Source organism: Panicum virgatum, chromosome 4N (genome assembly GCF_016808335.1).
Source record: "Panicum virgatum strain AP13 chromosome 4N, P.virgatum_v5, whole genome shotgun sequence".
Classification (NCBI taxonomy): domain Eukaryota; kingdom Viridiplantae; phylum Streptophyta; class Magnoliopsida; order Poales; family Poaceae; genus Panicum; species Panicum virgatum.
The window spans coordinates 46,651,211-46,678,545 of NC_053148.1; the positions used below are offsets into that span (position 1 = coordinate 46,651,211).

Sequence of the window (27,335 nt, forward strand, 5' to 3'; positions counted from 1 at the left end):
ATGTAATCTAAACTCCATAACATAAAGAGCTTTGCGCTTTTAAAAATATGCTAACCTATATAAATCGCTTTTGCTAGAGACAGGTCATGTATGATTGAAGCGTCACCATAACGCCGTTAATCTCCGTCCAGCCATTAACGGCCACCTATCACCGGAAACAAACGGCGTCACCATCCTCGATATCTCCGCGGCGGCCGCTGGCTTTTTTCGGAGAAATTGCGCGGTGGGGACGGAGTCCACGAGAGCCTCTCGCCGCTGGGCCCCACAATCAATGGCGTGACCTCACGGGACGCCTCCCTCCCTCTGCCCTCCCCCCGTGTATAAATAGCACCCCTCCCTCGCCTCTTCCGCATCCAGTATTCCAGTCCTCAATCCGTCGAGAAATTCTCGCGAGCGATCGAAATCTAAGCGAAGCGAAGAGGCCTCCCCAGATCCTCTCAAGGTATGCGAGAGCATCGATCCCCTTCCGATCTATATCGCGTGTCCTCCCTGTTCTTGTTCTTCGTCGATCTAGTTTAGGGTTTGATTTGGTTCTGAATCGAACCCTTTTCCTGCTTGCGTTCGATTTGTACTCGATCCTCGGGTAGAGGTGTGGATCTGCGGGGCGTGATGAGGTAGTTTGGTGTAGATTTGTTCTGGGCGTTCGATTTGCCACTAGGGTTCGGCTGCTGTTGGCATTCCTGATCGAGCGGCCGGATAGGATTGTTTTTCCCTTTTTATATGTTGGATGCGTGATGGTTCCTGTGTGTTGGGTTAGATTGCTGGTACGATTCATCTAGGTGGTGATTTGCAGAGGAACAACTTTGCTGTTGAATATTGGTAGGTCTATCTAGATTTATTACTTTTGATTATCGCCTGATAAGGATCACCGATTCGTGTAGAATAAATTATTTCATTGTTGGGTCATGTAGATATAGCTGCACAATTTCTTACTTGGCTCCTTACTGTGTGAATTGTAGAATAAACTGTGTTACTCTATGAGTTTTTCTGGATTGCTGGATCCAGTTAGGCCAGTGCTGTCAATTTGTTATGGCTGTTAATGTAATAATTTTCTGGATTGTTGGCCTGCTTCTCTTCATGTTTAATCACGTGATGGTTCATGATGCCTGTTGGGTTAGATTGTTTGTTCAATTCATCTAGGCAGTGCTGTGCAGAGTACAACTCGATTGTTGTTTAATCTTGGTAGCTTCATCTAGATTTGTACAAATTTTGGTCACCTGATGATGATCACCGATTGTTGTGGAATTATTTCTTAACTGGTTCGTTGTTAGTCACCACCTTACTTGTAGAATAACCTGTGGTACTGCTTTTCTGTTCTGTTTTAGGCCACATCATATGATTGTCAAAAATTTACATGGTAGTTTAATGATAAAATTAGTTCAGCTTACTTCAGTTTGATTTGCTTCATATTTTGTTTTCTGTTCTATTAATGATACTTCATGAAATGTTTGTTTTTTCTCTGTTCAGATTTGACATGTTTCAGTATCATAATAATAATATTCTGTATCCTTTATAGTTTGTTGGCATGATTTGCTTTGAATTTAGTTAGCCTATTCTGTTAATATAGGATGATAAGCTGTGAGGCGTTCATTCTCTTCAGTCCAGAGTTATCATTTTCAGTGTTTTAATGTTGTTTATCAAGCTGGATGTATATGGTGGTTTAACTCTTTTCTGTTTCTTAATGTTTGCAGATGCAGATCTTTGTGAAGACCCTCACCGGCAAGACCATCACCTTGGAGGTGGAGTCATCTGACACCATTGACAATGTGAAGGCCAAGATCCAGGACAAGGAGGGCATCCCCCCGGACCAGCAGCGTCTGATCTTCGCTGGCAAGCAGCTGGAGGATGGCCGCACCCTGGCGGACTACAACATCCAGAAAGAGTCCACCCTCCACCTGGTGCTCCGCCTGCGTGGTGGTATGCAGATCTTTGTGAAGACCCTCACCGGCAAAACTATCACCTTGGAGGTGGAGTCTTCTGACACCATCGACAATGTGAAGGCGAAAATCCAGGACAAGGAGGGCATCCCCCCAGACCAGCAGCGTCTGATCTTCGCTGGCAAGCAGCTGGAGGATGGCCGCACCCTGGCGGACTACAACATCCAGAAGGAGTCCACCCTCCACTTGGTGCTCCGTCTGCGTGGTGGTATGCAGATCTTTGTGAAGACCCTCACCGGCAAGACCATCACCTTGGAGGTGGAGTCATCTGACACCATTGACAATGTTAAGGCCAAGATCCAGGACAAGGAGGGCATCCCCCCGGACCAGCAGCGTCTGATCTTCGCTGGCAAGCAGCTGGAGGATGGCCGCACCCTGGCGGACTACAACATCCAGAAGGAGTCCACCCTCCACCTGGTGCTCCGCCTGCGTGGTGGTATGCAGATCTTTGTGAAGACCCTCACCGGCAAGACCATCACCTTGGAGGTGGAGTCTTCTGACACCATCGACAACGTGAAGGCGAAGATCCAGGACAAGGAGGGCATCCCGCCGGACCAGCAGCGTCTGATCTTCGCCGGCAAGCAGCTGGAGGATGGCCGCACCCTGGCAGACTACAACATCCAGAAGGAGTCCACCCTCCACCTGGTGCTCCGTCTCCGTGGTGGACAGTAAGTCCATGGAGCTGCTGTTGTCCCTGGGTTCACAAGTCTGGTGCCTTGCCTTGTCTCTCCAATGGTGATTGCCTGCGTGTCCTTGTCATGCCTGTCTGATGTGAGTTTTATGTCATCTGGTTGTGTTTTGTGAACACTTAACTGCTGCTGTGCAGCAGTTTGGTTGAACTATGTAATGAATAAGTGAGCCCTGAAGTTACTATGGTAATCTTGCAAATCTGGAGTTATTATATGGTTTATTCATGATTGTGAAGTGGGAGCATTAATCTCTTCCTGGTGCTTTGCTTTTGCAGTTCTGCTTGTCTCGTGATGTTGAGTAGGTTTTGCAAGTTCGCAAGTTCTGCTTGTGCCCTTTATCACAACTTCATTTTGGGTCATTTTTCATTTGCTTATGCTGGAGCTCTGGTCTTAGATTCATCATATATTTCAGATTAATGTAGTGTTTGTAGGAACTATCATTTCAGATTTTCCCAGTATCATTTGTGCTGACTGGTGGTTGTCAAGGCAGGTTAAGATTGACCATCTCCATTTGATCTTTGCTATCGCAGATTATTTGGAAGATTTTTTGTTTCTGAACAAGTAGATTGGTTGCATCTATGAATTCATTCATTGAAGCTATGGTGCCCAAAATGTTATGTGCACCAAATTTTCTAGCCATTTTGCAGATGTAGCAACATGTTTTCAGATTATATAGTACTGCAACAAAATTTAATTGTTGGCGCAATAGTACATTACTATCACACTATCGCAGGATGGAGTATTCCACACATGGATAACATGTACGCAGAACCATGACAGAGGATGATCCCCTAACTCAAACATGTGCCGAAGTTGTCGACAGAAAGTCCAAACTCCAATATGATGACATGAACATTATCAGCAAGAGATGGGATTGTTGTTTGCCAAAAATTTCAATTTTCCATACAGTCGGAGTCGGTTGCATAGAACTGTATACAATTGCATGCCTACAACGCAGTTCATTACACTCTTCTCCGAGACAACAACATACCATCGTTCCATCACCGTCAGGCAGCCATCCACTGAATACTGGCCAAAACGAAACTGAATGACAAAACTTCTGAAACGCTGAAATTCCCAATGCATTATTGTTGAACACCATTTAACAGATATGGTGCAGGGCACGGTTACATGCTTTATGTGCATTATTACATTCTTTTCTGAGATAAAAAAAATACTATTATACTGCATTGTTCCATCACTCTGTCAGCAATGCACTGAAGACGAGCCAAAACGGAACTGAAGACAGGCCACCCTGAAGCCCTGAAACCACAATGCAGGATTGCAGACCAAGCAAAACCCTAAACCCTTTGTTAAACGTCCACGATCTGATCGCATCCCGTCAGGCGCCGCCGGTGACGGTGCCGTTGAAGATCTCGATCGTGTCGCCGTTCTTGACCTCATGCCACCGCAGGGTGCGGTCCTCATCCATGACGTTCTGCTTGTACACGAAGAAGTATCCGCCGCCGTCGCGCACGGGAAGACGCAGCCTCTCCACCTCCTTGCGCAGGTCCCGGACCACGTCCGTAGCGCCCACCTCCAGCGCCACCGCCCTCGCGCCGAACTTCACCTTCACGGCGATCCGCTGCTGGTTGTTCCTGGCCCCATTGCCGCCGCCCGCCGCCGCCGCTGCGGGGGGCTGGCGCACGACGGCGCAAACCTCCATCGTACCGTCCGCCGGAGGGTCGTAGTCCGCCAGCGCCTTGGCGTCCTCCATCTCCGCCTTGCCGAGGAAGAGCGCCGTCCTCGCCGCGGGCAGCGCGCCGTCGGTGCGGTCCTGGAGGAGCTCCTTGAGGCGCGCCACGGTGTCGGACGCGCGGAGGTCGAGCGCGACGCCGCGGCCGATCGCGGGGGCCGAGACGGCGACGCGGACGGCCGCGGGTGCGGAGGCTTCCGAGGTCGGCGGCGGCACCGCGTCGTCGGGGAGGAGGAGGAGGAGGCAGGAGCCCTCGAGGACGCCGTAGTGCGCGGCGTCGCGCGCGTCGTCGTCGAGCTCCCGCCCGGCGAGGAAGAGGCGCTGGGAGGCCACGGGGACGCCCTCGCGCGCGCGGACCGCCTCCTTCACCTCCCGCACCGTCGCGAAGTACCACACCTCGAGGGTGAACTTCCGGCCCCGCGGCGTCTCGAACTCCACGTCCATTCCCCCCGGCGGCGGCGGCGGCGTCGTCGTCGCAACGCGCCCTGTGGCGATCGTCGCGACCCGTATCGTGGCGCGATTCCCCACGCGACGACACGGCCAGAGCGCTGCCGCAATGCACAAGAGGAAGGGTCTTGACGCGCCCCCCTGCGGCCGCGAGCGATGGGATGGCGGTGAGCTGTGCACGCGGGTCAACCGGCCGGGCGGCGGCGGGGTGCGGCCGCGCGGCGCGCACGGGCGTGGCGCTCCGCGCGCGCGGGGCTTGGACTGGATCGCAGGCGTAATCTCTGCTTCAGCGCGGCCAACGGGCCGCACGCCACCGGCCGACGCGCCGAGTTGGGCTGGGCTGACATTCTTCCTTGGGCCGCTCAGGGTAGCTTTGCTTGAGCTGGGCTCATTTTAAACGGGCCGCCGGAGGGAAGCTGCGACGGGCTGGCTTTTGTCAGCCCGTAGCTATACATGGCCAAACCGGCCACCCGGACACAGCACCGCGAGTCACGGCACGCCGGGGCACGGCGGCGGCATCCCGGCCCAGGTACGACCCTACGAGGGTGCCGGCGTGCTGTGCCGTGGCAGCACGATAGGCCGGAGGGGCGGCGGCGGTCTGCGCTGGGAGGCGAGGACGACGCGTGCACGTGGATGCGTAGCGCGTTGCTGTCGCGGCCGATGAGCGCGGCGAGGTAGGAGGTCCAGAAGCGGCCGAGGCCACGACGGCCTCGAGCAGGATGTTCCCGGCGGCGAGGAACGCCACCAAGTCCCCGAGCTCGAGACGGAGGTAGGAGAAGGAGCCCCCTGCCGAGGGGATCTCGGTTGTGAGCTCGGCGTAGTAGGAGGAGAGTAGCGTGGAGAAGCCGGCGGCAGCCAGGGGAGCGTGCTGCGACAGCGCCGGCGCGAGAGAGAGGAGCTGCGCAAGAGAAAGGAGAGAGTGGAGATTAGGATTTCTAATTTTATATGGTTTTTGGGCTGCTAAATGGGCTGCTCTCGTGCCGGCCCATTAAGCGGGCCGTGCGTGTGCTCGGGCCGTGTGTCGCAGATGCGGCCCAGGCACGGCACTAGCGCGAATGGCCACGGACCAAACTATTCTCGGATCGTGTTTTTCCGGACCGTGCAAGTACCGGCCCAACGCACCTCACCCATATGGCCAACTATACCTGTAGCCGAGGCCGCCGCGGAGACATGCGTACGCGGTACGCCGCCGTGCCTTGAATACGCACCAACCCCCCCCCCCCCCCCCCGCCCCCCCCTTCCACGCCATGCTTTGCAGTTTGCAACCAACAGCGAGGTCCGGCCGGCAGGTTCGTCGTCGTTAGGGCTGTCACAGCCCACGGGCTGATGGGCCGCACGGGTTACTGTCAAGGGCGGAGACAAGGGGGGCGGGTAGGGGCCATGGCCCCTCTAACGTTGGTGCAATTATACATAAAATCTCCTAATCTCATTGCTAATATTGTTCATTAATAAAATGTGGCCCTTTTTATTGTCGGCATTAATAAATTGGCCCTCTCTATATTTCAATGCTAGCTCCGCCTGGTACTGTAGCAATGCTACTGTAGTGTCGCGGCCTAGAACCTTTAATTCCAAACTAGAAATGGTGAGGGAGTTGAACCAGCTTAAATAGCCGGTCTCTGGGAAGCTAATAACTCCGGTTCGAACTTTTTGAGCGAAACGAGGACGAAAGCGCAAGAGAGTTATTTAGCAGGTGTGTTTTACCCAACGTGCAGAATAGATCTTAGTCGTTATTCCGGGACGGGTCGTTAAATGAGTATCAGAGCCAAACTCTCGTGGTTTCACGCCACATACGGGCAGAAGTGCGCGTACATGAGCACGTGCGCGCGTGGGGACACGGATGCCACCGGCATGTGGACAGATACACATGGGCTGCTGGCAGTGAACCCACGGACGTGGCATGGGATCGTTAGCACTAGACGTATGGGACGTGGCCAAGAGAGGAGATCCTGCTCCTTTGTCCCGTATGGGTAAGCTGATTCGACGGGGACGTCGAATCCTAACGGGGGAGAGTGTCAAAGCTCACGGGCTGTGATGGGCCGCGCGGGGGGGGGGGGTACTGTAGCAATGCTACTGTAGCACCACGGCACATAACCTTTAGTTCCAAATTGGAAACGGTGAGGGAGTTGAATCAGCTTAAATAGCCGGTCTCTGGGAAGCTAGTAACTCCGGTTCGAACTTTTTGCGCGAAGCGAGGACGAAAGCACAAAAAAATTATTTAACAGGTATGTTTTACTCAACGTGTAAAATAGATCTTAGCTATTATTCCGGACCCGGTGTTACAGGGGCCAGGTCCGGCAGTGTGCTCGGCGACGGCGGACAGCAACGTCGCAACCGATCGACTGATGAAAGTCTCAAAGCTTGCATTGATCAGTGCGTGTCTTCGTTCTCAACGTTCCTCTTCTGGTCAGAGGTATGATGCCGTATGCACAGCTCGAATACCCTGCGGCAAACAGTGCCAACTCATGGGCGTCACATGTACAACCAATCCACCACTTACCCCCCATGTGATGACAGATTATTAACAATGGATGTGGCGGCGGCAGGTACTGGAGCCGCGCTATTCTTTGAGAAAGAGATTATTATTAACTTGCTTCATATGGATAGAGATTATCGTCTGGGAAGACAATAATGGCTAGAGCTCAAGAACACCTGTCGTGGTCAGGTGGTCTAATGGCTGGCAGGCACTGCAACTGCAAGGCTTGGCTGTCATCATCGACAGCTTTCAATGGAATGAATCATCGTTTGCTTTTTATTATCCCTTTTTGTTCGCTTCTTCTTCGTAAGCCCCTTGCAGTCTCTCGGTGAAGCTGCTAGTTGTTACTGGATGGAATGGGTCTCTTCCCTGGTTACAACTTTTTATCTTTTGGATGGAGAAAACATCTTCACCAATCATTTAACCTAGCTTCACAAGGAATCTCTGAACTCGTAAAAAAAAACAGGGAGAATCTTTGAATGAATCGGAAGGCTAAATTTGAATGAAAAAAATGTTTTTATCCGCAGCTACTAGAGGATCGATTAACAAACTGCTGAATGCTGATTTGCTGAAGTCTGAACATGGCTCTATTACCACCTATCATTACGGTTGGGCCCACACACAGCCTGAAAGCGAGGGGTGTTGACATCCTACCTCTGACAGTGATGCAAAGGTCTAGGTCATTTCCAAGGGCATGATTTGCCCATGAAAAGGGCATGTGTCTCAGACGCTAACCCTTCCTAGCTGGTCATCTTTGCAGGGACAGTTACTCTGAAGCTGTGCTATCGATTAGAGATATTGCAAATTGTTTGCCCTTGCGTGATGAAAAGAGCCGAGCGATGTGCCTGTCCCTGAGCTCTCGTGAGCGTGAGCTTGTTTGCCCTTGCAAGTGATCCTCATGTAGTACCAGTCAAGAAAGGTAGGGATGACATTGACACAGTGTTTGGCTCACTGGCTGATTGCATCTACAATATTCTGCAAATGTTTAAGAGGTCTCACAGCCTGCAAGGTCGTGATGAGCTAGCTTGTCGATCAATTAGCTGTCACTAAGAGGGGATGCATCGAGGTGAGCTCAGTTAGGTAACTGGTTCTAGTCGTGTGCTCATCTCATAACCCCATTTACTTTTGTTATTTAAAATGATGTGGCTGACAGAGCAAAACTATACTTGTGCTTAACCTCTCTGAATAGACGGCACAACGACCTTACGGTATGCAGTCAGTTGTATGTATTGGATGGAGTTGAGAAAACATGAGTGGGGCGTGATATTGCAAATTGGCTGCATTAAAAAACCCAACTCGCTTTGTACTCCCAAATTCAAATATTTGAAGATTTTTTTTTGCGGGAAAGATCAGAGTTGTTCGTGGATGATCACAACTTGTTTATCTGGTGTCCGGCAAGCTAGCATTTCCGTGTGGTCCAAGTGATGGAAGAGTCAGATGCTTCTGAAAAAAAAAAGATTGCCATTTTATTGACCACAAAGTACACATAGAAACATACGGCAGTTGCAACAGTGTCCTTAAAACAAGGGACATGGCAAAATGGTATCTCACTTACGAACGTAAGAACAAAAAGAGTAGGTCGATTAGCGCACATTTTTTAGGGCGTCGTTGGTGTATTATACCCATGCACCTCAATAATTCTCTCGTTCAGGGCCTCTGTATGCTAACATCTTGAGCTGGAATCTGGTAGCATGGAGACATCTTGAGCAATAACACATGCCAGTTAATTCGCTAGTCTTGATTATGGCTCCATGACAGAGTGTCATGGACTCAAAACTGTATGATCAGCCATTGCCTAGAAAGATGCTGCACTAGCTAGTATGAGCGATGAGCATATGCTTGCACACTGTTCCCATCATGGTCCATGTGGAGTACTAATCATCTGATTCTGTTCTTGAGAGCAATCAGGGTTTTGTAGACTGGTCCTGTACTAACATGTCCAGCTGCTGAGAGGCATTGCAAAATGAACTTGCAACTTGTAGCTAGGCTGTTCATCAGGGAAACAATAGCCTACACTTCCTAGGGTGGCATTGCTTGCACCCCACAACATTCACACCATCTGATGGTACTGGTCACAAGTTATTCCAAAAGATCTTCATACGGGCAAAGTTGAAAGAAGTAAATCTGCAGGCTGTACTAGCTAGGGACTGCTAGCACTCTAGCAGGGAGGCAGAAGATATGAGGAAGAGGAATGCGTGCGAGGCGAGACCTCTGCAGCTTTTGATGGGCTTCGCTCTGACCTTTTCCCTCTGCGACTAAAGCCCTCGGTTCACCTACCTTGTCTCACATCAGCCATGGAGCCCCTGAAAACTGCAATGTGATGCCGAATTTCGGGCGCAAATTAAAAGAGAAAATGTCAGATATGGTCGGCGCTTGTCCGCTCGCATTTATTCAATTTGTCGCCAAGAATAGGGATGAAAATGTCGCAGCAGAATACGATGCTGTGATGTTGCTGAACCTGCTGCTCTCTGTGAATTACGTTTGGGGGGGGGGGGGGTGACCGGTTTGTCGAAATTTTTTTTGTCATTTTGAATTTGTGCCCACCCCTTCCTCGTAGTATGTTTTTTCATTTCTATGTATTGTGATGTCTTATTTCCCATGTTTGATTGTTTGGTCAAGGATGCTAGACTAGCTGGTCGAAACACTCCGACATCACTACAGGGTTCGGACCCCTGCATGGAGCGAATTTTCACCTGTGGGTAAAAAAATTCTCCTTGCTGGCGCAACCAGAGTTCGGGGGATTTTCTCGATGGAAAGCCGGTTGTTTTTTCTTAATGAAAAACTTAAAAACAGTTGGGGTCGGCCTACCCTACCGAGTCGAGTTTTATGTTTGATTGTTTGGAGATAATCTAGATTAATTTGTGTAAAATTTGAGCAATTTTTTTTTAAAATTAGATAAACACGTTTATGGGTGACCTCCGGTTTTTTTTCCCTTATTACCGGTGAGGTTAACCCTGATCAGGACTGGTAGGCACCAGCGGCATCAACCTAGGCCGTCGGTGAGCGCGACGAGAGAGAGCCAAGGACGAGGAACCGAGTGTTGCCAGGGACCCACCCAAGAGCTAGAAACACGGGGGTTCGGTGAGAGGTGGCACGCGCTAACCACCCTGCGTCTTTTGGAGCCGATCGGGATTGTTCGTTCATTCAGTAGTCCGGGAGCATGGGCAAGAACAGTGTCATCTGTAACAGAAAGGAAAGTTAAAGGAGCTGAAGCTAGCTTCATGGACACTGGACAGGAACAGCAGCACGCAGCACGCAGCACGGGCCCTTGGAAGGAGTTACGTACGTGTGCCTCTCCGATCCTCTCTTCTCCTGCAACCGATCCGATTCCTGGCAGCATGCATGCCCTACACTGCTAGTCTGCTACCAGGCTACCGTCACCGGAAATCATCGTCTCGTCCTTTGCGAACCCAAGCTGCTCAAGCTGAAATGGTGGTCACTGATCACTGATGCATGCGTGCCATACCAAATCACAGTTGCTGCTGACAAGTAACCTGACGTTTCCTCCGTGATCTGACGAAGAATGTGCCGTAGCATCAGCCGGTACGACGATGCAGTACGCGCAGCACGATGCGGCAGGCTGAAGGTATGACGAGAGGGTAACAGAAGGTACGGTTCAAATGAGACGTGCAGCGGGATGTTCAGTGAGTCCAGTGTATGCAGAGAAAGGAGCAGGAGCTCGAAAACATCAAGGAAAGATGACCCCGTTTGCTTTTTTCTAGAAAATCCTAAAAAACACTTTGACAGCTATTTGAGATAAATAAAAGCAGTTTACAAAACCAACTCTAGAATCCCTGCGCTAGGAACCCTGAAGAATCTAATAAAACCTTTGATCGCGTGATTAGAGGATGGTTACTATAGCATCACTGTAACCAATCATCAATTAATTACCGTCATAGATTCATCACGGAAAATTACGTCCATCCGTGTAGAAATTTTGTAAATAGACTTCATTTAATTCAACGGTCTATGCATACAAGATTCCCTCCTATAAGAGTTTTAGAAGAGGGAAACCAAACAAGCGTGCCACCCTGACCAATCAGCACAGTAACTCGCCTAGGTTGTCTTTGTCTCAAGCGGGAGCTAGCAGTAAACTAGGGGGTTGGCCCGGCTCGGGCGTGTTCTCCTTCCTTGCACCATGGTGCTTGTGTCTTGGCGTGAGCTGTGTCTCCGCGTTGTGTGTAATTTAAATTCTTTTTCTTCTTAATATGAAGATGCGTAGCTCTCCTACGTTTCCGAAAAAAAATTAAATCAGAACAGTGAGATACGGAGGGCACAAGACATTTTGGACACGGGTCTACTGAACTTCTGAATTTTTCAGACGACGAGGACCAAGTTGGCGTATAGTACGCAGTCGGTAGGGACGGCAGTTGCAGAAGCCCAAAAACTATCGGCGGGCAGCGGTGCTCTGACGCGCACGCCACCTACGCTTGACGGCTGACACTTGGAGCGCGCCGCCCCGGCGACCGACCGACGTCGCTGACGCCGACGTGCCCCCAGTCCTCCATTTGCGCAGCAGCGGCAGCGCGCACCGGACCAGCCGCGACCGAGCGAGCGAGCACGTCGTCTGCGTCCAGCCGGGGCTCGCTTGCCTCTACCGACCCGCACGCCGGTGGTTGGGCCCAGCGCTGTCCGGCGACCGCGTCGTCGTCCTCCTCGCTACCGGCTCGCTACCGGCAGCGGCAACCAAACCCCACTTGCCACTTGTGCCTGCCAGTGCCAGCCGCGGCGCATGCCTCGCTGTTACGTGTGCATATATAGCCCGGGACCCGGCTCGGAATCGTGTACCAGCAGCTCGAGGCGCGAGTCAGAGACCAGCAGGCAGCTGCCACAGCCACTAGAGCCTCGAGAGCAGAGGAGCGCGGCGCTTGGAGCGGGATGGCGAGAATGGCGCTGGCGGCGGCGCTGGTGGTGGTGGCGGTGGCCGGCGTCCTCGCCGGCGGCGCGCGGGCGCAGCTGGTTGAGGGGTTCTACGCGCAAAGCTGCCCGCAGGCGGAGAAGATCATCAAGGAGTACGTGGCAGAGCACGTCCCCCGCGTGCCCACCATCGCCGCCACCCTCCTCCGCACCCACTTCCACGACTGCTTCGTCAGGGTGCGTAGCCGTAGCGTGCTTTCCGCCGCCGGCGAGCTCTGCCTCTGCTTCTTCTTCTTCCTTCCTTCCCTTCCTGCCTGGCGTGTCAGGTGATCATGGCGGCCACCGGCCAATGCGCCTCGATCCATCCCTGCAGGGCTGCGACGCGTCGCTGCTGCTCAACGCGACGGGCGGGAAGGAGGCGGAGAAGGACGCGGCGCCCAACAAGACGCTGCGCGGCTTCGGCTTCATCGACCGCATCAAGGAGATCCTCGAGAAGGAGTGCCCCGGCGTCGTCTCCTGCGCCGACGTCCTCGCGCTCGCCGCCCGCGACTCCGTCGTCGTCACTGTGAGCACCCGCCCCACCCATCCACCGTCCACCGAAGCATGCACTCGCCGCCGCCCGACGTGGACATGGCCACGCCGCCGCGCGCCAGCTCGCTCGATCGCTGACACGCTGAGGGTGCTGCAGGGCGGGCCGTCCTGGAGCGTGCCGACGGGGCGGCGCGACGGCACGGTGTCCCTCAAGCAGGAGGCGCTGGACAATATCCCCGCGCCCACCATGAACTTCACCGAGCTCCTCCAGAACTTCCAGAACAAGAGCCTCAACCTCGCCGACCTCGTCTGGCTCTCAGGTAACTGAAAACCTCTGCCCCTCCTCGCTCATGCCTCCATTGCCACCGCCATTCAGAGCTCAGTTACACTGATTTTTTTCACCTGACAACTTCAACAACTTGGTAAAAAAAAACAATCAAACAAACAAGAAGATCATTTAACAGTGACAGGGCTGATTAGAATGTACTATGTAGATTACTTTGTAGCGATCCTTTTGAACGTTTTGATCCCAACGGCACCGACACAGAGTGATGCTACGTTTGCCGAGTGAATCATCATTTGTTTGGAGAATACGTTTGCTCAGGCTGGCAGAAGCTGTGAGATTGTACTAGGTGACTACACTAGAAACAGTAGAGGTAGCTTGGGCGAATTGATAATGTGTTGAGCCGGCAGCTAGCACACGCAGAGACGCTCCTAACCACCCATTCTCGGCACTTCAGCAGGAACCAGCACTTCTTTAGCCTGTCATGTGTACGGCTGATCAAACAGTAGGAGCCTAGAACATTTTAGCAGCAGTTCGTTCCGTGTCATGGCCGGATTGGACAGACACCTGAACATGCACAGACATCATGCCTTGATTACCTACTACTAGTCTACTATACCACTAGATGACTGAATGGCATCATCATTTGCCAGCCAGATCTATCTACCCACAACAGACCAAAGGTTCTGTCAGTCTAATTTAAACATTGTTAAAAAGCCAAAGCCCAGCATGCACAAACCATTGTTAAGGGACTTAACTTTTGTCTTTCTAGAATGAATCTAGCCAACAGAAAAGGAGGCTTTTAAAGTGAACAACGACCAGTCTGTTCATCTCCCGTCTTCGTCGGGAAGAGACATGGTAGTTAACATCTAAATGATGCATGGTTTTGTCCTGTCTATGTAGCTGGAGTTTGGTAGTAGCCGGAAAATGACTCAGTATCACAGTGATGGGTATGGAACGCATACAGACAACTCCCCAGATTAAAAGCACTATGATTAGCATGCTATACTGAATTACAAGAATAAATTTGACTAAAAACTACTAGGATAACTGAAAGAGATGAAACTGAGTAACTGACCGCCTAAACCCCAGGCTTACCTTACATGATTACATATAATAGCTAGCATTCTTCAGAGCATGCATGTCATCTTGCTAAACAGGATGGATGGCATGTGTTAGAAGTTGGAATCTGCATGTGTTAGAAGTTGGAATCTGAATATATGCACACTCCTCATCGTGTGATGAGGACATCTGGCCATCTAGGACTACAGTGTCGCTTTGACTGGTCTGTGCCCCTGACGGGCATATTAGATTAGATTTTTTCATACGTGCTAACGTTCATGATATCAACGGGCAACCTGTCCTGATGCCGACATGCACGCTGCTTCTAACTACCACAAAAACAGTCTGTGGCAAACAATAATTACCCCCAATTCTTTTAGTGTGAAAACTTCCAACATGATTGTTCTAAAGGTTTCCTAGGACAGAAACTTCTGAATGTGAAGTAGGTGTAGGTTGATGCTGCATTCATAGCATCATGTGCATACTTGGCATTCCTAGCTAAGTTGACAACCGCAGAGTAGTTCTGAACATATTATATTTGTATCAGTGCGTTGAATGATTTCCTCCAAATTCTTAGTCATCTTGTAACTGCCACTGATTTACTACTGTTACGTGCTAAGAATAATCCATGCTTGCTGTCTGAATATTGTGGCTGGCTTCAACTCGATCACCTGCTGGCTGCTGCTGATCGATCACCTATGCTGATGCTACGCAGGGGCTCACACCATCGGCATCGGGCACTGCAACACCTTCAGCGAGCGCCTCTACAACTTCACCGGCCGCGGCGGCCCCAGCGACGCCGACCCGTCGCTGGACCCGGCGTACGCGGACAACCTGCGGCGGACCAAGTGCAAGACGCTGACGGACAACACCACCATCGTCGAGATGGACCCGGGCAGCTTCCGGACCTTCGACCTGAGCTACTACCGGGGCGTGCTCAAGCACCGGGGCCTGTTCCAGTCGGACGCGGCGCTGCTCAACGACGCCACGGCCAAGGCCGACATCCTCTTCGTGGTGAACTCGCCGCCCGAGGTGTTCTTCCAGGTGTTCGCGGCGTCCATGGTGAAGCTGGGCGCCGTCGAGGTCAAGACAGGCTCCGAGGGCGAGATCAGGAAGCACTGCGCCGTCGTCAACAAGCACTAGGCGCCATTGGGGGACCCGGACAAACGGTTCCATTTCTTCAGAGATCCTTGGGACACTGGTGGTGGATACCTGGATTGTGGTGTCTCTACGTTCGTTTTTTTTCTTGGTTGTTGTATTCTTTTGTTACCTTTGTGCTGATCATTGGGGTGATCTTTTTTTGGTTTCTCTGTAACTATGTGATTTACGCATTTTGTTCTTATTATTCCTGCAACTGTAAGTTAATTCAGTGATCGATGATTGATATACATGAAGGTGAAATAAAAAGGTGGGTCATTCTGTCATTTCTACCGTGTCTTTTGGCATTTTTGCCACGATTTTTGGGACAGGGGCACAGGGCTGACTGACGCTGCTCTTGACAAGCAGCGGTCTTTGCTCTTGCATGCGTAATGCCGTTGCTCGAGGAGAAGAACAATACGAGTTGCAAATGCGTGGAGCTGACGACGGACAAATACGAGCAGAGCGTGTAGCCGACCTTTGGCAAAATCTGAAACTGCACAACATTTTCCAAATTTAAGGATCTCGTTGCATGTTCATATCCAAACTGACAAGTTGATGGGCCAAAAATTACTCTTTTAGAGTTTGTAGACCTAAATGACATCTCTTACAAGTTGGTGAAACTCTAGTGCATTTTACTTTTTTTTAGTACTAATAGGGTGTGCTAAACTTTAATCAAGATTAGCATTCAATATAAATGACACCTCTTATAAGTTGGTGGACTTCTTGAAAATTTTAACAAGAATATAAATGCTAATAGACGTTAAAATTTAGCACTCAATTTATCCCATCAAAATCGAAATCTCTGGTACACATCTTGGCGACATTGAGGGTCTGTTTGGTTGGCGCCCGCAACAGCCCCTGCATCGACTCCATCGGGCAGCTTCTACACTGGAGCTGAGGAACCGCACCAAAAATACTGAGAGGTGAAGCGGCTCCATTCGAAGGTTGTGAGAGCCGCTCCTACAGCTTTACCTACAAGAAGGTAGAGCAGATAGAGTAAAATATTAGATCCGTCTGCTTTAGCTCCTTAGCCGGGAGCGCTTCAAAGAGGGGCCAAGCTCTAGTGTGTACTTGCCGTACTTTTTATGTTTTAATTCTTTTTACAAAATATTTTCATATTTAGACCTTTAGAGAAATAAATTGTGTTTTTGGATCTAGAGGGTTGGAGCCATAGATCATGACGCCGAGGTAACACGTCTCGACGTCATGAGTCATGACACTAAAATATTTGCCACTACGCTGAGGTGGCGCCGATGTGGCAACTACCATCTCGGTGCCATGACTTATGACGCCGACCTTCTGAGTTCAAAAGCGCAATTTATTTATTTAGAAATCTAAATATAAATTTTTTTGGCAAAATAGACATATTAGTCCCTCAACTTTGCTTTGAGGCTCAAGTTGGTTTCTCAACTTTTAGATTGGTCAATCTAGTCCCTCAACTTTTATTTTTGAGTCAAACTCATCCTTGTGCTCATGTGGCTCTTCCTACTAATGAGTAATGAGACTGATGTGAAAAGTCAATTTTACTCTTAGCTCATTCTTCTCATTCTCAATTTCCATTATTATATTGTTGTAATTTACCAATGATATGACATAATAGGTTCGCTAATGTTTCACCTAGATTGTTGTCTCTCATATTTATTAAGGTGCCCTTTCATATTCAATTTAATGTAAATCATATAAGAACAGCATGCACATGTTTTATCAACTTTCTGCAACAGTGCTCAACTTGCAAATTGTGGAGAGGAAATAGCCAAGGTAAAGAGGACTCGTCGTATTAGTCTCATGGTATTATGAAGCATTATATTAATATAAGAATAAATTTGACATAAAAATAAAATTTGAGGGATTAAATTGATCTTTTTAAAAGTTGAGGGATGAACTTGACCAATTGAAGGACTAAGAGGCTGTTCGATTGGTAGAATGAACAGTGCCCGGTTGGTAGAATAAATAGTATTATGTGAGACGGACGCCCACGGCCACCCGCACGGCCCACCTCCCTCCCAACCCGCGTGCGACTGCGAGTTCCCCGAACTCGCCGGCCACCCGCCACCGCCGCTCCCGACCGCACCAACGCCAGGCTGCTGTGCTTCCGCCGCCGCCGAGCCTCCCCCGCGAACTGCAGCGTCCCCGTGGAAGCGGGCGCGGGGTCGTCTCTCCTTCACGCGCGCCCCGTCGGCCAGCGGCTAGCTGAGGCCCCGGCGGCGACACGCCGGCCAGGGGGGCGTTGGCTGGCGCGTGCGCCCCCCGTCGCTGCCACGCGGATGTCGCGGTGCGTGGCTCGCTGAGGAGGGGCGGGCGGGAGGAACCGGGAGATCCGGGGTTTGGCCGACGACGTGGCGGTATCCATTGAGATCGGATCCATGGGCTCGTCCGCCCAGCACGACCCGGCCTCCGCGCCAGGTGACTCGCCTCTCGTCGTATCCTTTCTTACAAATTCCGTGTTCCTCTTATTCCCAGCGAGTTCGTCCAACGAATTTTCTGATTCCGATGCTAGAAAGAGGGGGGGGGGGGGGGGGGGGGGGGGGTTGCGTGCCTCGTTCGTCCGCTCATTCGTAATCGCTGTTGGATGATAGTTGTGCTTGGGGTTCTAAAGACCGTGGGTTGGGTTTCCTAGTTAGGAACCGTTCCTTGGTTTGCAATGGGTGAATTGGGCACACCACTTGCCGCAAAACAAGCAAACTGTTACCGCCGTCAGAAAAGAAAAGGAAAAGCAAACTGTTACTGGTATTGAGACATAAGCGGGAATATGCAAAACTTATAGAGTACAGTAGTTTGTTTGTGCTTAACTGTCCGAACGGAAAATATATATGTTCCTTCTTCCTCCAAGTGTCCGTTTTCTCTATATGACAGAAATCCCAAGCTCTTACCAAACTATTACTTATGGTTAGCAGGAAGTTTGGAGGGTGTTGATGGCAGCAGAAGCAGCATCAGCAGGTGGACAAAAATGACGAGCACAGATACATGGAGATGGTACCTCGGGTTGATTTACATTGTTGCTGTTGCGAGCATATGGATTGCTGCTAGCTACATTGTGCAGTCTGTTGTTGATGGTGGTGTTTCGCCATTCTTGATCACCTACATATGTAACTCGCTATTTGTTGTCTACATTCCCATAATTGAGGTTGCCCGGTACTTTGAGGATTCTGTCAGCAACTTTTGGACAAAGTTGAAATGTAAGAATGCTGAAAGCCTGCAGCAGCCTGCTGATCTGGAGAGTGTGAATCTTCTCCAAAGTGGTGGACATGAGATCAATGCAGCCTCGGATCAGTCACAAACAAGGTCGCCTGAAGACACTTCAATTCCAGATGCAAGCTTCCCTTCCCAGACAGAACTTAGTGTTGCAGATTGCAGCAAAGGATTGGATGCAAAAGGACGCTGGACGCGTGCTCGTGTAGCCAAAGTCAGCATGGTAGTCTGCCCTTTTTGGTTCATTGCCCAGCTAACATTCAACCTGTCTCTAAGATACACCACTGTTACCGTAAGTGTTTCTAGGAATAATTGTGTGCTACTTCCATGTTGACATATAATTTTGAGTTTAGGTGTGTAAGTTGGTGCCCCTAAGGGTACCCACCAAGTCACACCCTTACTTTTGTCCTGTCATTAGTCAGGTCTATAATATACTCTTGTTTCTCTGAATTTGCAGTCAAACACGATCCTGAGCACCACGTCAAGCCTCTTCACTTTCTTGGTTGCATTAGTATTTCTTGGAGAAACATTCACATGGTTGAAGCTAGTCAGTGTGCTTCTCTGCATGGGAGGGACAATAATTGTTAGCCTGGCTGATTCAAGTAGCACAGTTAATGCTATTGCCACAAACCCTCTTCTCGGAGATTTCCTTTCTATTTTTTCTGCTGGTTGTTATGCTATATATATCACTTTGATACGGAAAAAATTGCCTGATGAGAAGGAGGGTGAAGGCCAAGTGAGTATGGCTCAGTTCCTGGGGTTCCTTGGACTGTTTAATATGTTGTTTTTCCTCCCTGTTGCGTTGGTGTTGAATTTTGCCAAGCTGGAGCCGTTCCACAGGCTGACATGGGAGCAAGTTGGTCTTATTATCGGAAAAGGTAGGTTTGCTCTTTATTCATGAAGCTTCTTTTTCTTTTTTACTGTCACATGCATCAGGTGCTCATTCTTAACATGAGTGATAATAGTACACCATGTTTGTATGCTGTTGCAACAATATATGGGAATAGCTAAAGGAAAGTGATATGTAGAGTGAGAAATGCATTGCTGTTAACTTATGATCTGTGACATTCTTTGCAGGTTTGTTAGACAATGTTTTGAGCGACTACCTGTGGGCGAAAGCGGTCCTTCTCACAACAACTACAGTCGCTACGGCTGGCCTCACAATTCAAGTCCCAATTGCTGCCATTGTGGACACACTCACTGGTCATGCTCCGCATCTACTGAGCTATGTCGGAGCTGCTGCTGTACTGGTCGGTTTTGCTGGGATCAACATCCCAGCTGGAGAGTCTCCACAGCCTGCTCAACAAGAGCAGGAAACTCCAATTGTTACCATGGTTGATGACCCGCTTCATGTTCCCAGCAGGCAGCAGTAGGAATGCTACTGATGCTATCTCATAGTCGCAGCATGGTTTATTGTTTAGCGTTCATGCGACACACACCGTGTAATTATCAAGCAATGTATTTGATTTTCCCTTTGATCCGTGACACCAGAACAGAAGAGATGGGCATGGATTGAAGTTAGGAGAACCCTGTATTTGTCTATAAGAGTCTTGTAATTCTTTAGATCTACACAACTGAGTCTCATATGGGGACATAAAACCCACGTGTAAGATCCTCTGTACATGGTGAAATAATGTTATTTGTTTACGTCAGTGGAACTGAAAATTCTCAGGTTTTTATTTTACAGCATTTTTTTATTACTCGCAACATAACATACTTCCACGGTTACAAAAGTTCCAAAAAGGGTGATCACTTACCTTTGTTCCAGGTCGAATTACCTCAAATTTGACAAAAATGGACTAGTACATAATTTATGGAACAACGTGCAGTTATTTTTTTACACAAACCTTGGGATTCGAATTTACGAAAAGGACCCCGCTAACGCCCGACTGGTCGCACTGAGTGAAGCGCGCGACCCCTCCCTTCTCTCGGTACACAACCCTTCACCTTGCACGTCCATTCCAAGCCTTAATTGATTGCATTCCAAGCCTTAATTGATTGCACATCTATTCCAAGCATTAATTGATTGCTCTCTTTTCTAGCCATATCCAGCATATTGGTAGAGCTTTTTTAACATGCAATGTGTTCATAAAAAATATTTTATCTCTTTCATATGATCTCCATTTTGAATACCGATTGCACCGTTGTGTTTTACGTGATGAGACGAATAAAGCTAGATCTCACTTGAATATATTTTAAAGACATTTTACACTAGCATCAACTTATGTGTAGTTTGAGTTTGATATTATTGAAGAATTTGCTAGAATACACTTATATAAGTTGCTGGTGTATATATAACTATTAATATATTTTGGATATAAATTAATCAAATATGTCTACCTTATAAGTTGCTACTATAGTTGTATCAGTTACTATAGTACTTTCTCAAATTGTTAATAGACAAAAGTTTATATAATGCAAGATGCCACATTATGCATATATATATATATATATATATATATATATAAGTTGCTATTTGTTATACACTTATGTAAGGATCACCGGGGTGTCCGACCCTAGAGGGGGAGGGGGTGAATAGGGTCGCTAATCGCTTTTTAACCTAGGGCTCAATCTAGTTGCATAAGATAAACCTAACACGTCCTACACATGCTAGTTATGACTAAGGTTTATCTATGCTCCTCTCTACTTACCCCTAAAAGACTTGCAATCTAGCCAAACCTAACCAAACTAACTAGGAAAGTAAAGGAATGCAAGATAGAGTAAATGCGGAAACGTAATACGATAAGTAAAGAGATAAGTGCGAGAGAGATGCAAACTCCCGAGTAGACACGGTCATGTAACGTGGTTCGGCACAAACGCCTACGTCCACGGGACACCGAGGCTCTTCCGATCACCGTCTTGCACTACGCCACTAAGGCGATGCCGGCAAGCAAAGGCAAGTGCCCCTAAGACACCAAGTCTCGTGCACCGCCACCGTCTCTCTCGGTCACCGGCCGAAGTCCACTACGGAGCTTCTCCACCAAGGAGGGGGTCTCCTCTTCCCCCGCACAAAGTGTCGTTGCCACTCCACACCAAGTCGGAGGGTCACACGACGGATAATAAGGATTGCTTGCCGCAGCAAGACTTCTCTCAAGGGAGCTCTCGCAAGAACTAATCCCTATTACAAGCACTAAGCACTCTCACAAGTGTGCTTAAGCCTATATGATGTACAATGAAGCTCTATGGTGGTTGGAGGTGTTCTTCAAATGTCTTATGCTTCCTTAGTCTCCAGCACTCTCAAATGAGCCGTGGGGTGGCATATATATAGCCCACATACCCCAAACTAGCCGTTGGAAAAAAGCTGACAAAAAGTGCTATTACCGGTTAAACCGATGCTCCCATTTTTGTCATCACCGGTTTAACCGGTGAGTGCAATTTCCAACTAGCCAACGGCTACTTCCATCGACCGACGTAATTAACCGATGCAGCGTCGGTTTAACCGGTGAGTGTAGTTGCTGAAAAACTAACTCTCTGGACAACTGCACCGACGTTCACCAATATCTATCGTCGGTTTAACCGGTGTATAGAATTTTCTCTGTCTTCATCTGTCAATGCACCGACGTATGCAATTTCTTTAACGTCGGTTCAACCGGTGTAAAACCCTAGCCTGGTGTACTCCAAGTCAATGCACCGATGAGTGCAATAGTGCAATTTGCTCATCATCGGTTTAACCGGTGATAACAAATTATCTGCGTCTTGATCTTTTTGACTTGGATTTCTTCACGGTCTCTTCGATTCTTGTCCTTCGGGTCTAGGTACGCCTATCTTCTCTTTGTCATCACTTGAACCTAAAAGTCTGGGAATGTTCATCTTAACAATCATATTAGTCCAAGTGTAGTGTGTGTCATCAATCGCCAAAACATTATATTGAAATATGGCATGAGAGGCCATTTTCGCTACAACTTAAGTTGCAACAAAAGAGAAGATTTTCATACGCATGAGTTGCTACACATATAAGACAAAAATTGCCACAAAAAATATTTATAAGTTGTCATAAAATAAAGTTGTCACAAAAACATAATCTATTATAAACATAAGTTGTCACAAACAAAATTTACCATATACATAAATTGTCACAAACATAAGATGTCATACACATAAGTAGTAAAAAAAAAGTAAGTTTTCGTACCCATAAGTTTATATACAAACTTTTATGGAAAAAAAAGTGGTAACACATTTAAACAAAAGTTGCAAAGAAATAGAATCTATTATACATATGAGTAGCTACACATATAAAATATAAGTTACAACAAACAAAATCTATCATACACTCATACAAATAAGTTGATAAGAAAGAAAAATTATTATGCACATAAGTTGTTACTACAGTAGTCCGATGTACACATAAGTTGCTACAAATCATTACATAAGTTACAACTAGTTCCCAAACATTAACAAAACATATGCAAGTTGGGATCTAGAACATTACTGTGTAATCGGTTCTCGAAACGGAGATAATATAAAGAAGATAAAGTATTTTTATGAACAAGCATCATTCAATAAAAGACATGTAAAGGGAGTAAGAGGAGGGATGATGCGAGGGAGGCAGCATCTGCATGCATGGCAGGCTGCCCGATTGCTATTGCTGGGCTGATGTGTTTGGACGAGAGGAGTAACACGTGGGCCGCTCTCCAATAGTGGGCCGTCGGGGAGGAAGTCGAGGACACGATGCTGGGCTTTTTAGTCGCGCGGTTATGCACGAGCGCGACGCTAGTTAGAATTTTCCTTACGAAAAGTTTGTTTTTTAGTCAACACATAGCCGAGGTCCAGTCCACCAAGTAAAGCCCAAATCCCAGCATTCTCTCCTTCAGTGCATAAAGGTCCAGAAAGCCCATGGTTTCTAGGTTTTCTTCCTTTCTCCGGCGGCTATAAACAATCGCTGGCCCAACCTCTCTATCTCATTCTTACCCTAGGTTGCCAGCACGTGCCGCCGCCTTCTCCTCCTCGTCGTAGTTGCTGCTGCTCCGCATCCGATCCGCGACATGCTCAATTTCCTCATCGATTCAAGCTGTATTGTAGGTTAATTTTTACCTTTTTTGTGGCCGCAGCGGTTGATTTGATATTGGAGCGGCGATGAGCAACTTTTGTGGACTAGAGTTTCCGATATTACCTCGTTAGTATTTGACGACCAAACCCTTGGCTGTCTGAGCTCCTAGATCTCTTTTGTCAACCGTTTTGCTGTTTTGTTTGGGTCGTTTTACTCCCTGTTGCAATGGTTGATGCGAGGTTTCCAGTTGTGATGAGGGTGCGACTCCCAGCTAAGGCTGGACAAAAAACTCGTGGCTCGCTCGGCTCGGCTCGGCTCGTTGAAAAATATTAACGAGCCAAGCCAAAGTTTTAGCTCGGTATTTTATTGAGCCAGCTCGAGCCGGCTCGTGAGCCGCTTGCGAGCCGAAACGAGCCAGGCTAAAGCCTAAACTAGTAGTCAGCCTAGCCCAAATACTATACCCGGCCCAGCAGCCCAACAAACGCTAACTCACATCTCCGACAGCCCTCTTCCTTTCCTCCTGAACTCCCGATTCCCAGAATCCCCTAGTCCCCTGTAGCCCGCCGCCACAGCACCGTCGCCGTCCCGGTCCTCAGCAGTCAACACCTCCAGTCCCACTTACCGGCCGCCCAGCAGGCAGGTTCGCTGCGGGGCGTCGGCCCTGCGCATGCGCGACGCGCGCGGCCGCATCGCCACCCTTGCCTCTATGCCCGGCGCTTGCTACACCTCGCCGGCCATGCACAGGCGCGCCGCAGTGCTTGCCCCTGCACGGCTGCACACCTCGCGGCCGCGGGCCTCACCCTGATCTGCTTGACGCTACAGCTCTGAGCCCCTCTCCCTGCGGCCGCGCTGGGGAGTTGACGCCGACACAGCGCTGGGCGAGCATGGCAGATGGCGAGGTCAGGGGCGAACGCTCGGCGCCGTTGTCAGGGAGAAGGATGAGGAGCTCATGGTTTTCCTCCAGATGCGCCGCCACGAGAAGGAGCGTGGAGCCGCCGTGGATAGCTGCTACTCTCCGGTGGTGCCGCGGGGGCACGGGATGTAGCAATTTCGAGCTGGCTCACAAGCTAAAAAGCCAGCTCGAGCTGCCAAACGAGCCGAGCCGAGCCGAGCCTAACTTCTAGCTCGCTCTAATATCAAGCCGAGCCGAGCCAGCTCGTTACCATAACGAGCCAGCTCGAGCTGAGCCGAGCCGAGCCGAGCTGGCTTGATATCCAGCCTTACTCCCAGCTGGGGAGCGCACCCGCCCGGGTTCGAGCCCGGGCGCCTGCACGCTGGGGCGCGGCCCCTCTGTGGCGCGTTCCCAGGCCGCCTCTGGTGGCACCGGCTGGCCCCTCTGTGGTCTTGCCTAGTGAAAAAAAACTGTGTTTTGGACTAGAGTTTCTGATACTGCTACATCGTGGTAGTAGTTGAAGACCAAACCCTTGGCTGTCTGAACTCAAATCTCGCAAATCAGCTGTAGCGTTGTCACCTTTAGAGTTTAGATCAGGTATGTCTTTCTAATTCTTTTAGTTAGATGCGTCCATTACCAATTCTGGAGGATTATTTCGTTTCTCTCGGTATAATGGCTCGGACGCGACATGCAATCCTTGTGGTTATATCCTGATTGGTGGCGTTTTTGGTGCCATTCCGATCCTGGAAAGGCCACGTAAATTCAATCACATGTGAATTTGATTTTTATTTCTTAAGTTTGTGGGATCCATAGGATGTCAAATTTTGAAAGGAACAATATCTTATCTGTTAGTTTGTGGCGTACCATGACAAGTCTTTCCTATTGAATAGGAAGATCTGATGGATCACTGAAACTTGTTTTTTTTTCTTCTTCTTTTTTATTTGGTTTCCGGAGTCCGATTTGAGGTGTGGATGATGACAACACAAGTAAAATACAGTTATCCCTGTCTTATTCCTTCAAAAGGGTGCTTAGAATACTTAAATCTGACACGTTGTGTTTGCCCTTTCATCCGGTCTTTATATTAGTACAAAGTTCTTTTGTTGAATCTTGGCCTTTGATGACCTGATGGTTGCAGAACAGGTAAATATTTGCCTGATACTGTTGATATTTTTCATGAACTAGGACGGTCTGAGGTTGTATGTACAGATCATGCATGTACTTTGCTGCACATTTGTTTGTTGGTACCTTTATTGTTGTTTTTGTGGTTGGATGAACAAATTTTAATGAGATGGCTGTGACTCCGAAATATTCAAGCTCAACAGACCAAATCACATATCTATCTCTGAAAATCGAGATTGATCTGTATGCCGATTATCCCGCTGAACCGAGCCATCTGAAATCTCTTTAATTTGTCTTCAGTTTATTTGCCAGTTTAGATTCATGTTGTTTGTATTGGATGGAAGAGTTTGTTGCAATGAGGACAAACAAACTCCCTCTTCTGAAGACATTGAGGACGCTTGCTGGCAGAATCGAACCAATAAACCTATTGCCACCACTGAGTAACTAGATATCACATCCAGTGTATTATTGTTTTGAAGTAACTTGTTTGATTTGAGGCAGGCTTCTGCTGTGTGAGTGAAGCAGCCATTGTTTGCATCTGACCCCATTATATGTTTTAGTTTATTGAAAAGTTTCTACCTGTTCCTGTGTATCAGAGGATGAAATCTCGAAACAATCTTAGGACACCTTCTGACACAGCAATTGTGCTGTGAATGAGAAGTCAATTCTTTTCTGATGATACTAAATGACTTAATTTGTTATTGCTGTTTGAAATCTCTTCTTTTCCCAGTTATCTTTTTAACCTGTTTAAGCAATTTTATAAGATTCCATTTATCATTCCTACAATTACATATCAGTTGACATGAATATGGCAACAGAGGCCTATGAAGATTAGCTATACATATGGAATTACCGTCAGATTTACTTGTGACGACAAATGCCTGGCTTCCTGAGGCTTAACCATTACTTAGATTAGATCATAGTGTTTTAGTTATATGTTTCTGTAATGCTAGGTCATATGTTTTCCTTGTTTCTGTAATGCTAGGTCATCTTGTTTCCAGTTTTAGTTATGCTGTATTTATCATGGTGTTGCATTTTATTTAATACCCATAATTATTTTTTATTATACATGTACAGCTCTGCTATCCTAGTCCCAGTGAAGATCTCAAGGCCTACCGATAGGAAGTGCCGTTTGACACTGTTACCAGCAGCTGCTTCTCCCATCTGCAGGTGACCATCCTTAGACCATAACCTTTGTGGTTTGGTCTTGGGGTGTAGTTCCCAACTGCTGATGTTTGATTCAGATGTGGTGTGTGATTTAAATCGGGTCTCTGAGGGATTGTATGAAAGTTGAAACTATCTTTTATGTTATTGTAGCTTTTTGCATTGTTTGCCAGTCTCATGGGCCTGATGCCACGTCAATGGTAGCTATGAGCATTAACCGTAGATGCTATGATTAGGCCTAAAAAGAATTGTTTCAATATTTAACATGTTGATAGGAACCTGGGGACTGCCTCTCTATCTGTCCACAGAGCTGGTTTCTGTGATTGCATTTATACTTTTACACTACCCTTTTGTTTTTATGTGGTGATGATGACACAGCTAAGGCTTGTTTCTCAACATTCGCAGTATCCGCCTAAGAGCTTTCGCCCTGCCAGGCTTGAGAGCTTGTGCTGTTAGTTTCTTCCTTGGATGTCTGAGCCTTTATTTCCCACCTTGAATTTTGTTGTTTAGAGCATGCTTCAAATTGTCTTACATCTGTTCTTGTCTGCTATTTGTGCATTGCAAACGATGATAAAATCAAGGCTTGTTTCTCTACATTCGCAGTTGCCACCTAAGAGCTTTCGCCCTGCCAGGCTTGAGAGCATGCTTCAAATTGTCTTACATCTGTCCTTGTTTGCTATTTGTGCACTGCAAATGATGATAAAATCAAGGCTTGTTTCTCTACATTCGCAGTTGCCACCTAAGAGCTTTCGCCCTGCCAGGCTTGAGAGCTAGTGCTGCTAAATCCTTCCTTGGATGTCTGATGCAATCATGCAAATTCAATATTTTCTCCTGTGGTATTTTCCTATCTTGTTTCACTTGTGTCTTCT

The 27,335-nt window shown here is 48.4% G+C and overlaps 4 protein-coding genes, 12 non-coding genes and 1 pseudogene across 17 annotated transcripts; 16 read left to right on the forward strand and 1 right to left on the reverse strand.

The window, feature by feature from the left end:
* The first annotated feature begins 279 nt into the window (after positions 1-279).
* LOC120668476 (polyubiquitin) lies at positions 280-2,877 on the forward strand. The gene is made up of 2 exons (XM_039948201.1): positions 280-442; positions 1,692-2,877. Exon 2 carries the CDS (start codon positions 1,692-1,694, stop codon positions 2,607-2,609), a length of 918 nt encoding a protein of 305 aa, XP_039804135.1. The 5' UTR covers positions 280-442; the 3' UTR covers positions 2,610-2,877.
* A 1,091-nt stretch (positions 2,878-3,968) lies between these two features.
* Positions 3,969-4,766, reverse strand: LOC120668478 (polyubiquitin 11-like). The gene has a single exon (XM_039948204.1). The coding sequence runs from the start codon at positions 4,764-4,766 to the stop codon at positions 3,969-3,971; it is 798 nt and encodes a 265-aa protein (XP_039804138.1).
* A 6,994-nt stretch (positions 4,767-11,760) lies between these two features.
* On the forward strand, positions 11,761-15,399 carry LOC120668477 (peroxidase 3-like). Of its 2 annotated transcripts, XM_039948203.1 has the most exons (4): positions 11,761-12,336; positions 12,473-12,664; positions 12,788-12,950; positions 14,691-15,399. In XM_039948203.1, exons 1-4 carry the CDS (start codon positions 12,121-12,123, stop codon positions 15,116-15,118), a joined length of 999 nt encoding a protein of 332 aa, XP_039804137.1. In that variant the 5' UTR covers positions 11,761-12,120; the 3' UTR covers positions 15,119-15,399. The 2 variants fall into 2 exon arrangements, with proteins under 2 accessions (XP_039804137.1, XP_039804136.1); XM_039948202.1 differs by having other exon boundaries at positions 11,934-12,336; positions 12,473-12,950.
* Positions 15,400-17,083: 1,684 nt separating this feature from the next.
* Positions 17,084-19,969, forward strand: LOC120668479 (uncharacterized vacuolar membrane protein YML018C-like). Its single transcript, XM_039948205.1, has 4 exons — positions 17,084-17,518; positions 18,010-18,596; positions 18,762-19,182; positions 19,382-19,969. Exons 1-4 carry the CDS (start codon positions 17,479-17,481, stop codon positions 19,675-19,677), a joined length of 1,344 nt encoding a protein of 447 aa, XP_039804139.1. The 5' UTR covers positions 17,084-17,478; the 3' UTR covers positions 19,678-19,969.
* A 3,396-nt stretch (positions 19,970-23,365) lies between these two features.
* On the forward strand, positions 23,366-23,460 carry LOC120671709 (annotated as a pseudogene).
* Positions 23,461-24,633: 1,173 nt separating this feature from the next.
* On the forward strand, positions 24,634-24,735 carry LOC120671711. The gene has a single exon (XR_005673803.1). It is a non-coding gene; the product is annotated as a small nucleolar RNA Z157/R69/R10 (small nucleolar RNA).
* Positions 24,736-24,818: 83 nt separating this feature from the next.
* On the forward strand, positions 24,819-24,947 carry LOC120671731. The gene has a single exon (XR_005673821.1). It is a non-coding gene; the product is annotated as a small nucleolar RNA snoR80 (small nucleolar RNA).
* Positions 24,948-25,146: 199 nt separating this feature from the next.
* Positions 25,147-25,237, forward strand: LOC120671698. Its single transcript, XR_005673796.1, has one exon. It is a non-coding gene; the product is annotated as a small nucleolar RNA R38 (small nucleolar RNA).
* A 56-nt stretch (positions 25,238-25,293) lies between these two features.
* Positions 25,294-25,378, forward strand: LOC120671727. Its single transcript, XR_005673817.1, has one exon. It is a non-coding gene; the product is annotated as a small nucleolar RNA snoR20a (small nucleolar RNA).
* A 92-nt stretch (positions 25,379-25,470) lies between these two features.
* Positions 25,471-25,577, forward strand: LOC120671722. The gene has a single exon (XR_005673813.1). It is a non-coding gene; the product is annotated as a small nucleolar RNA Z107/R87 (small nucleolar RNA).
* Positions 25,578-25,647: 70 nt separating this feature from the next.
* On the forward strand, positions 25,648-25,746 carry LOC120671717. Its single transcript, XR_005673808.1, has one exon. It is a non-coding gene; the product is annotated as a small nucleolar RNA R30/Z108 (small nucleolar RNA).
* A 144-nt stretch (positions 25,747-25,890) lies between these two features.
* On the forward strand, positions 25,891-25,985 carry LOC120671716. Its single transcript, XR_005673807.1, has one exon. It is a non-coding gene; the product is annotated as a small nucleolar RNA snoR31/Z110/Z27 (small nucleolar RNA).
* Positions 25,986-26,120: 135 nt separating this feature from the next.
* On the forward strand, positions 26,121-26,203 carry LOC120671724. The gene has a single exon (XR_005673814.1). It is a non-coding gene; the product is annotated as a small nucleolar RNA snoR77Y (small nucleolar RNA).
* A 189-nt stretch (positions 26,204-26,392) lies between these two features.
* LOC120671714 lies at positions 26,393-26,582 on the forward strand. The gene has a single exon (XR_005673805.1). It is a non-coding gene; the product is annotated as a small nucleolar RNA Z112 (small nucleolar RNA).
* A 64-nt stretch (positions 26,583-26,646) lies between these two features.
* On the forward strand, positions 26,647-26,797 carry LOC120671734. The gene has a single exon (XR_005673824.1). It is a non-coding gene; the product is annotated as a small nucleolar RNA snoR2/U65 (small nucleolar RNA).
* A 30-nt stretch (positions 26,798-26,827) lies between these two features.
* LOC120671778 lies at positions 26,828-26,946 on the forward strand. Its single transcript, XR_005673867.1, has one exon. It is a non-coding gene; the product is annotated as a small nucleolar RNA SNORD14 (small nucleolar RNA).
* Positions 26,947-27,154: 208 nt separating this feature from the next.
* Positions 27,155-27,273, forward strand: LOC120671766. Its single transcript, XR_005673855.1, has one exon. It is a non-coding gene; the product is annotated as a small nucleolar RNA SNORD14 (small nucleolar RNA).
* Positions 27,274-27,335: the final 62 nt, after the last annotated feature.

Excerpts from the sequence above, each read along its gene's own strand:
- LOC120668477 (XM_039948202.1), top strand. The coding sequence starts at position 12,121 with ATGGCGAGAATGGCGCTGGCGGCGGCGCTGGTGGTGGTGGCGGTGGCC. Across the intron at positions 12,337-12,472 it reads TCCACGACTGCTTCGTCAGG|GGCTGCGACGCGTCGCTGCT; the intron begins GTGCGTAGCCGT and ends CCATCCCTGCAG. Across the intron at positions 12,951-14,690 it reads CGACCTCGTCTGGCTCTCAG|GGGCTCACACCATCGGCATC; the intron begins GTAACTGAAAAC and ends GATGCTACGCAG.
- LOC120668479 (XM_039948205.1), top strand. The coding sequence starts at position 17,479 with ATGGGCTCGTCCGCCCAGCACGACCCGGCCTCCGCGCCAG. Across the intron at positions 17,519-18,009 it reads CGACCCGGCCTCCGCGCCAG|GAAGTTTGGAGGGTGTTGAT; the intron begins GTGACTCGCCTC and ends TATGGTTAGCAG. Across the intron at positions 18,597-18,761 it reads TAAGATACACCACTGTTACC|TCAAACACGATCCTGAGCAC; the intron begins GTAAGTGTTTCT and ends CTGAATTTGCAG.
- LOC120668476 (XM_039948201.1), top strand. The coding sequence starts at position 1,692 with ATGCAGATCTTTGTGAAGACCCTCACCGGCAAGACCATCACCTTGGAG.
- LOC120668478 (XM_039948204.1), bottom strand. The coding sequence starts at position 4,766 with ATGGACGTGGAGTTCGAGACGCCGCGGGGCCGGAAGTTCACCCTCGAG.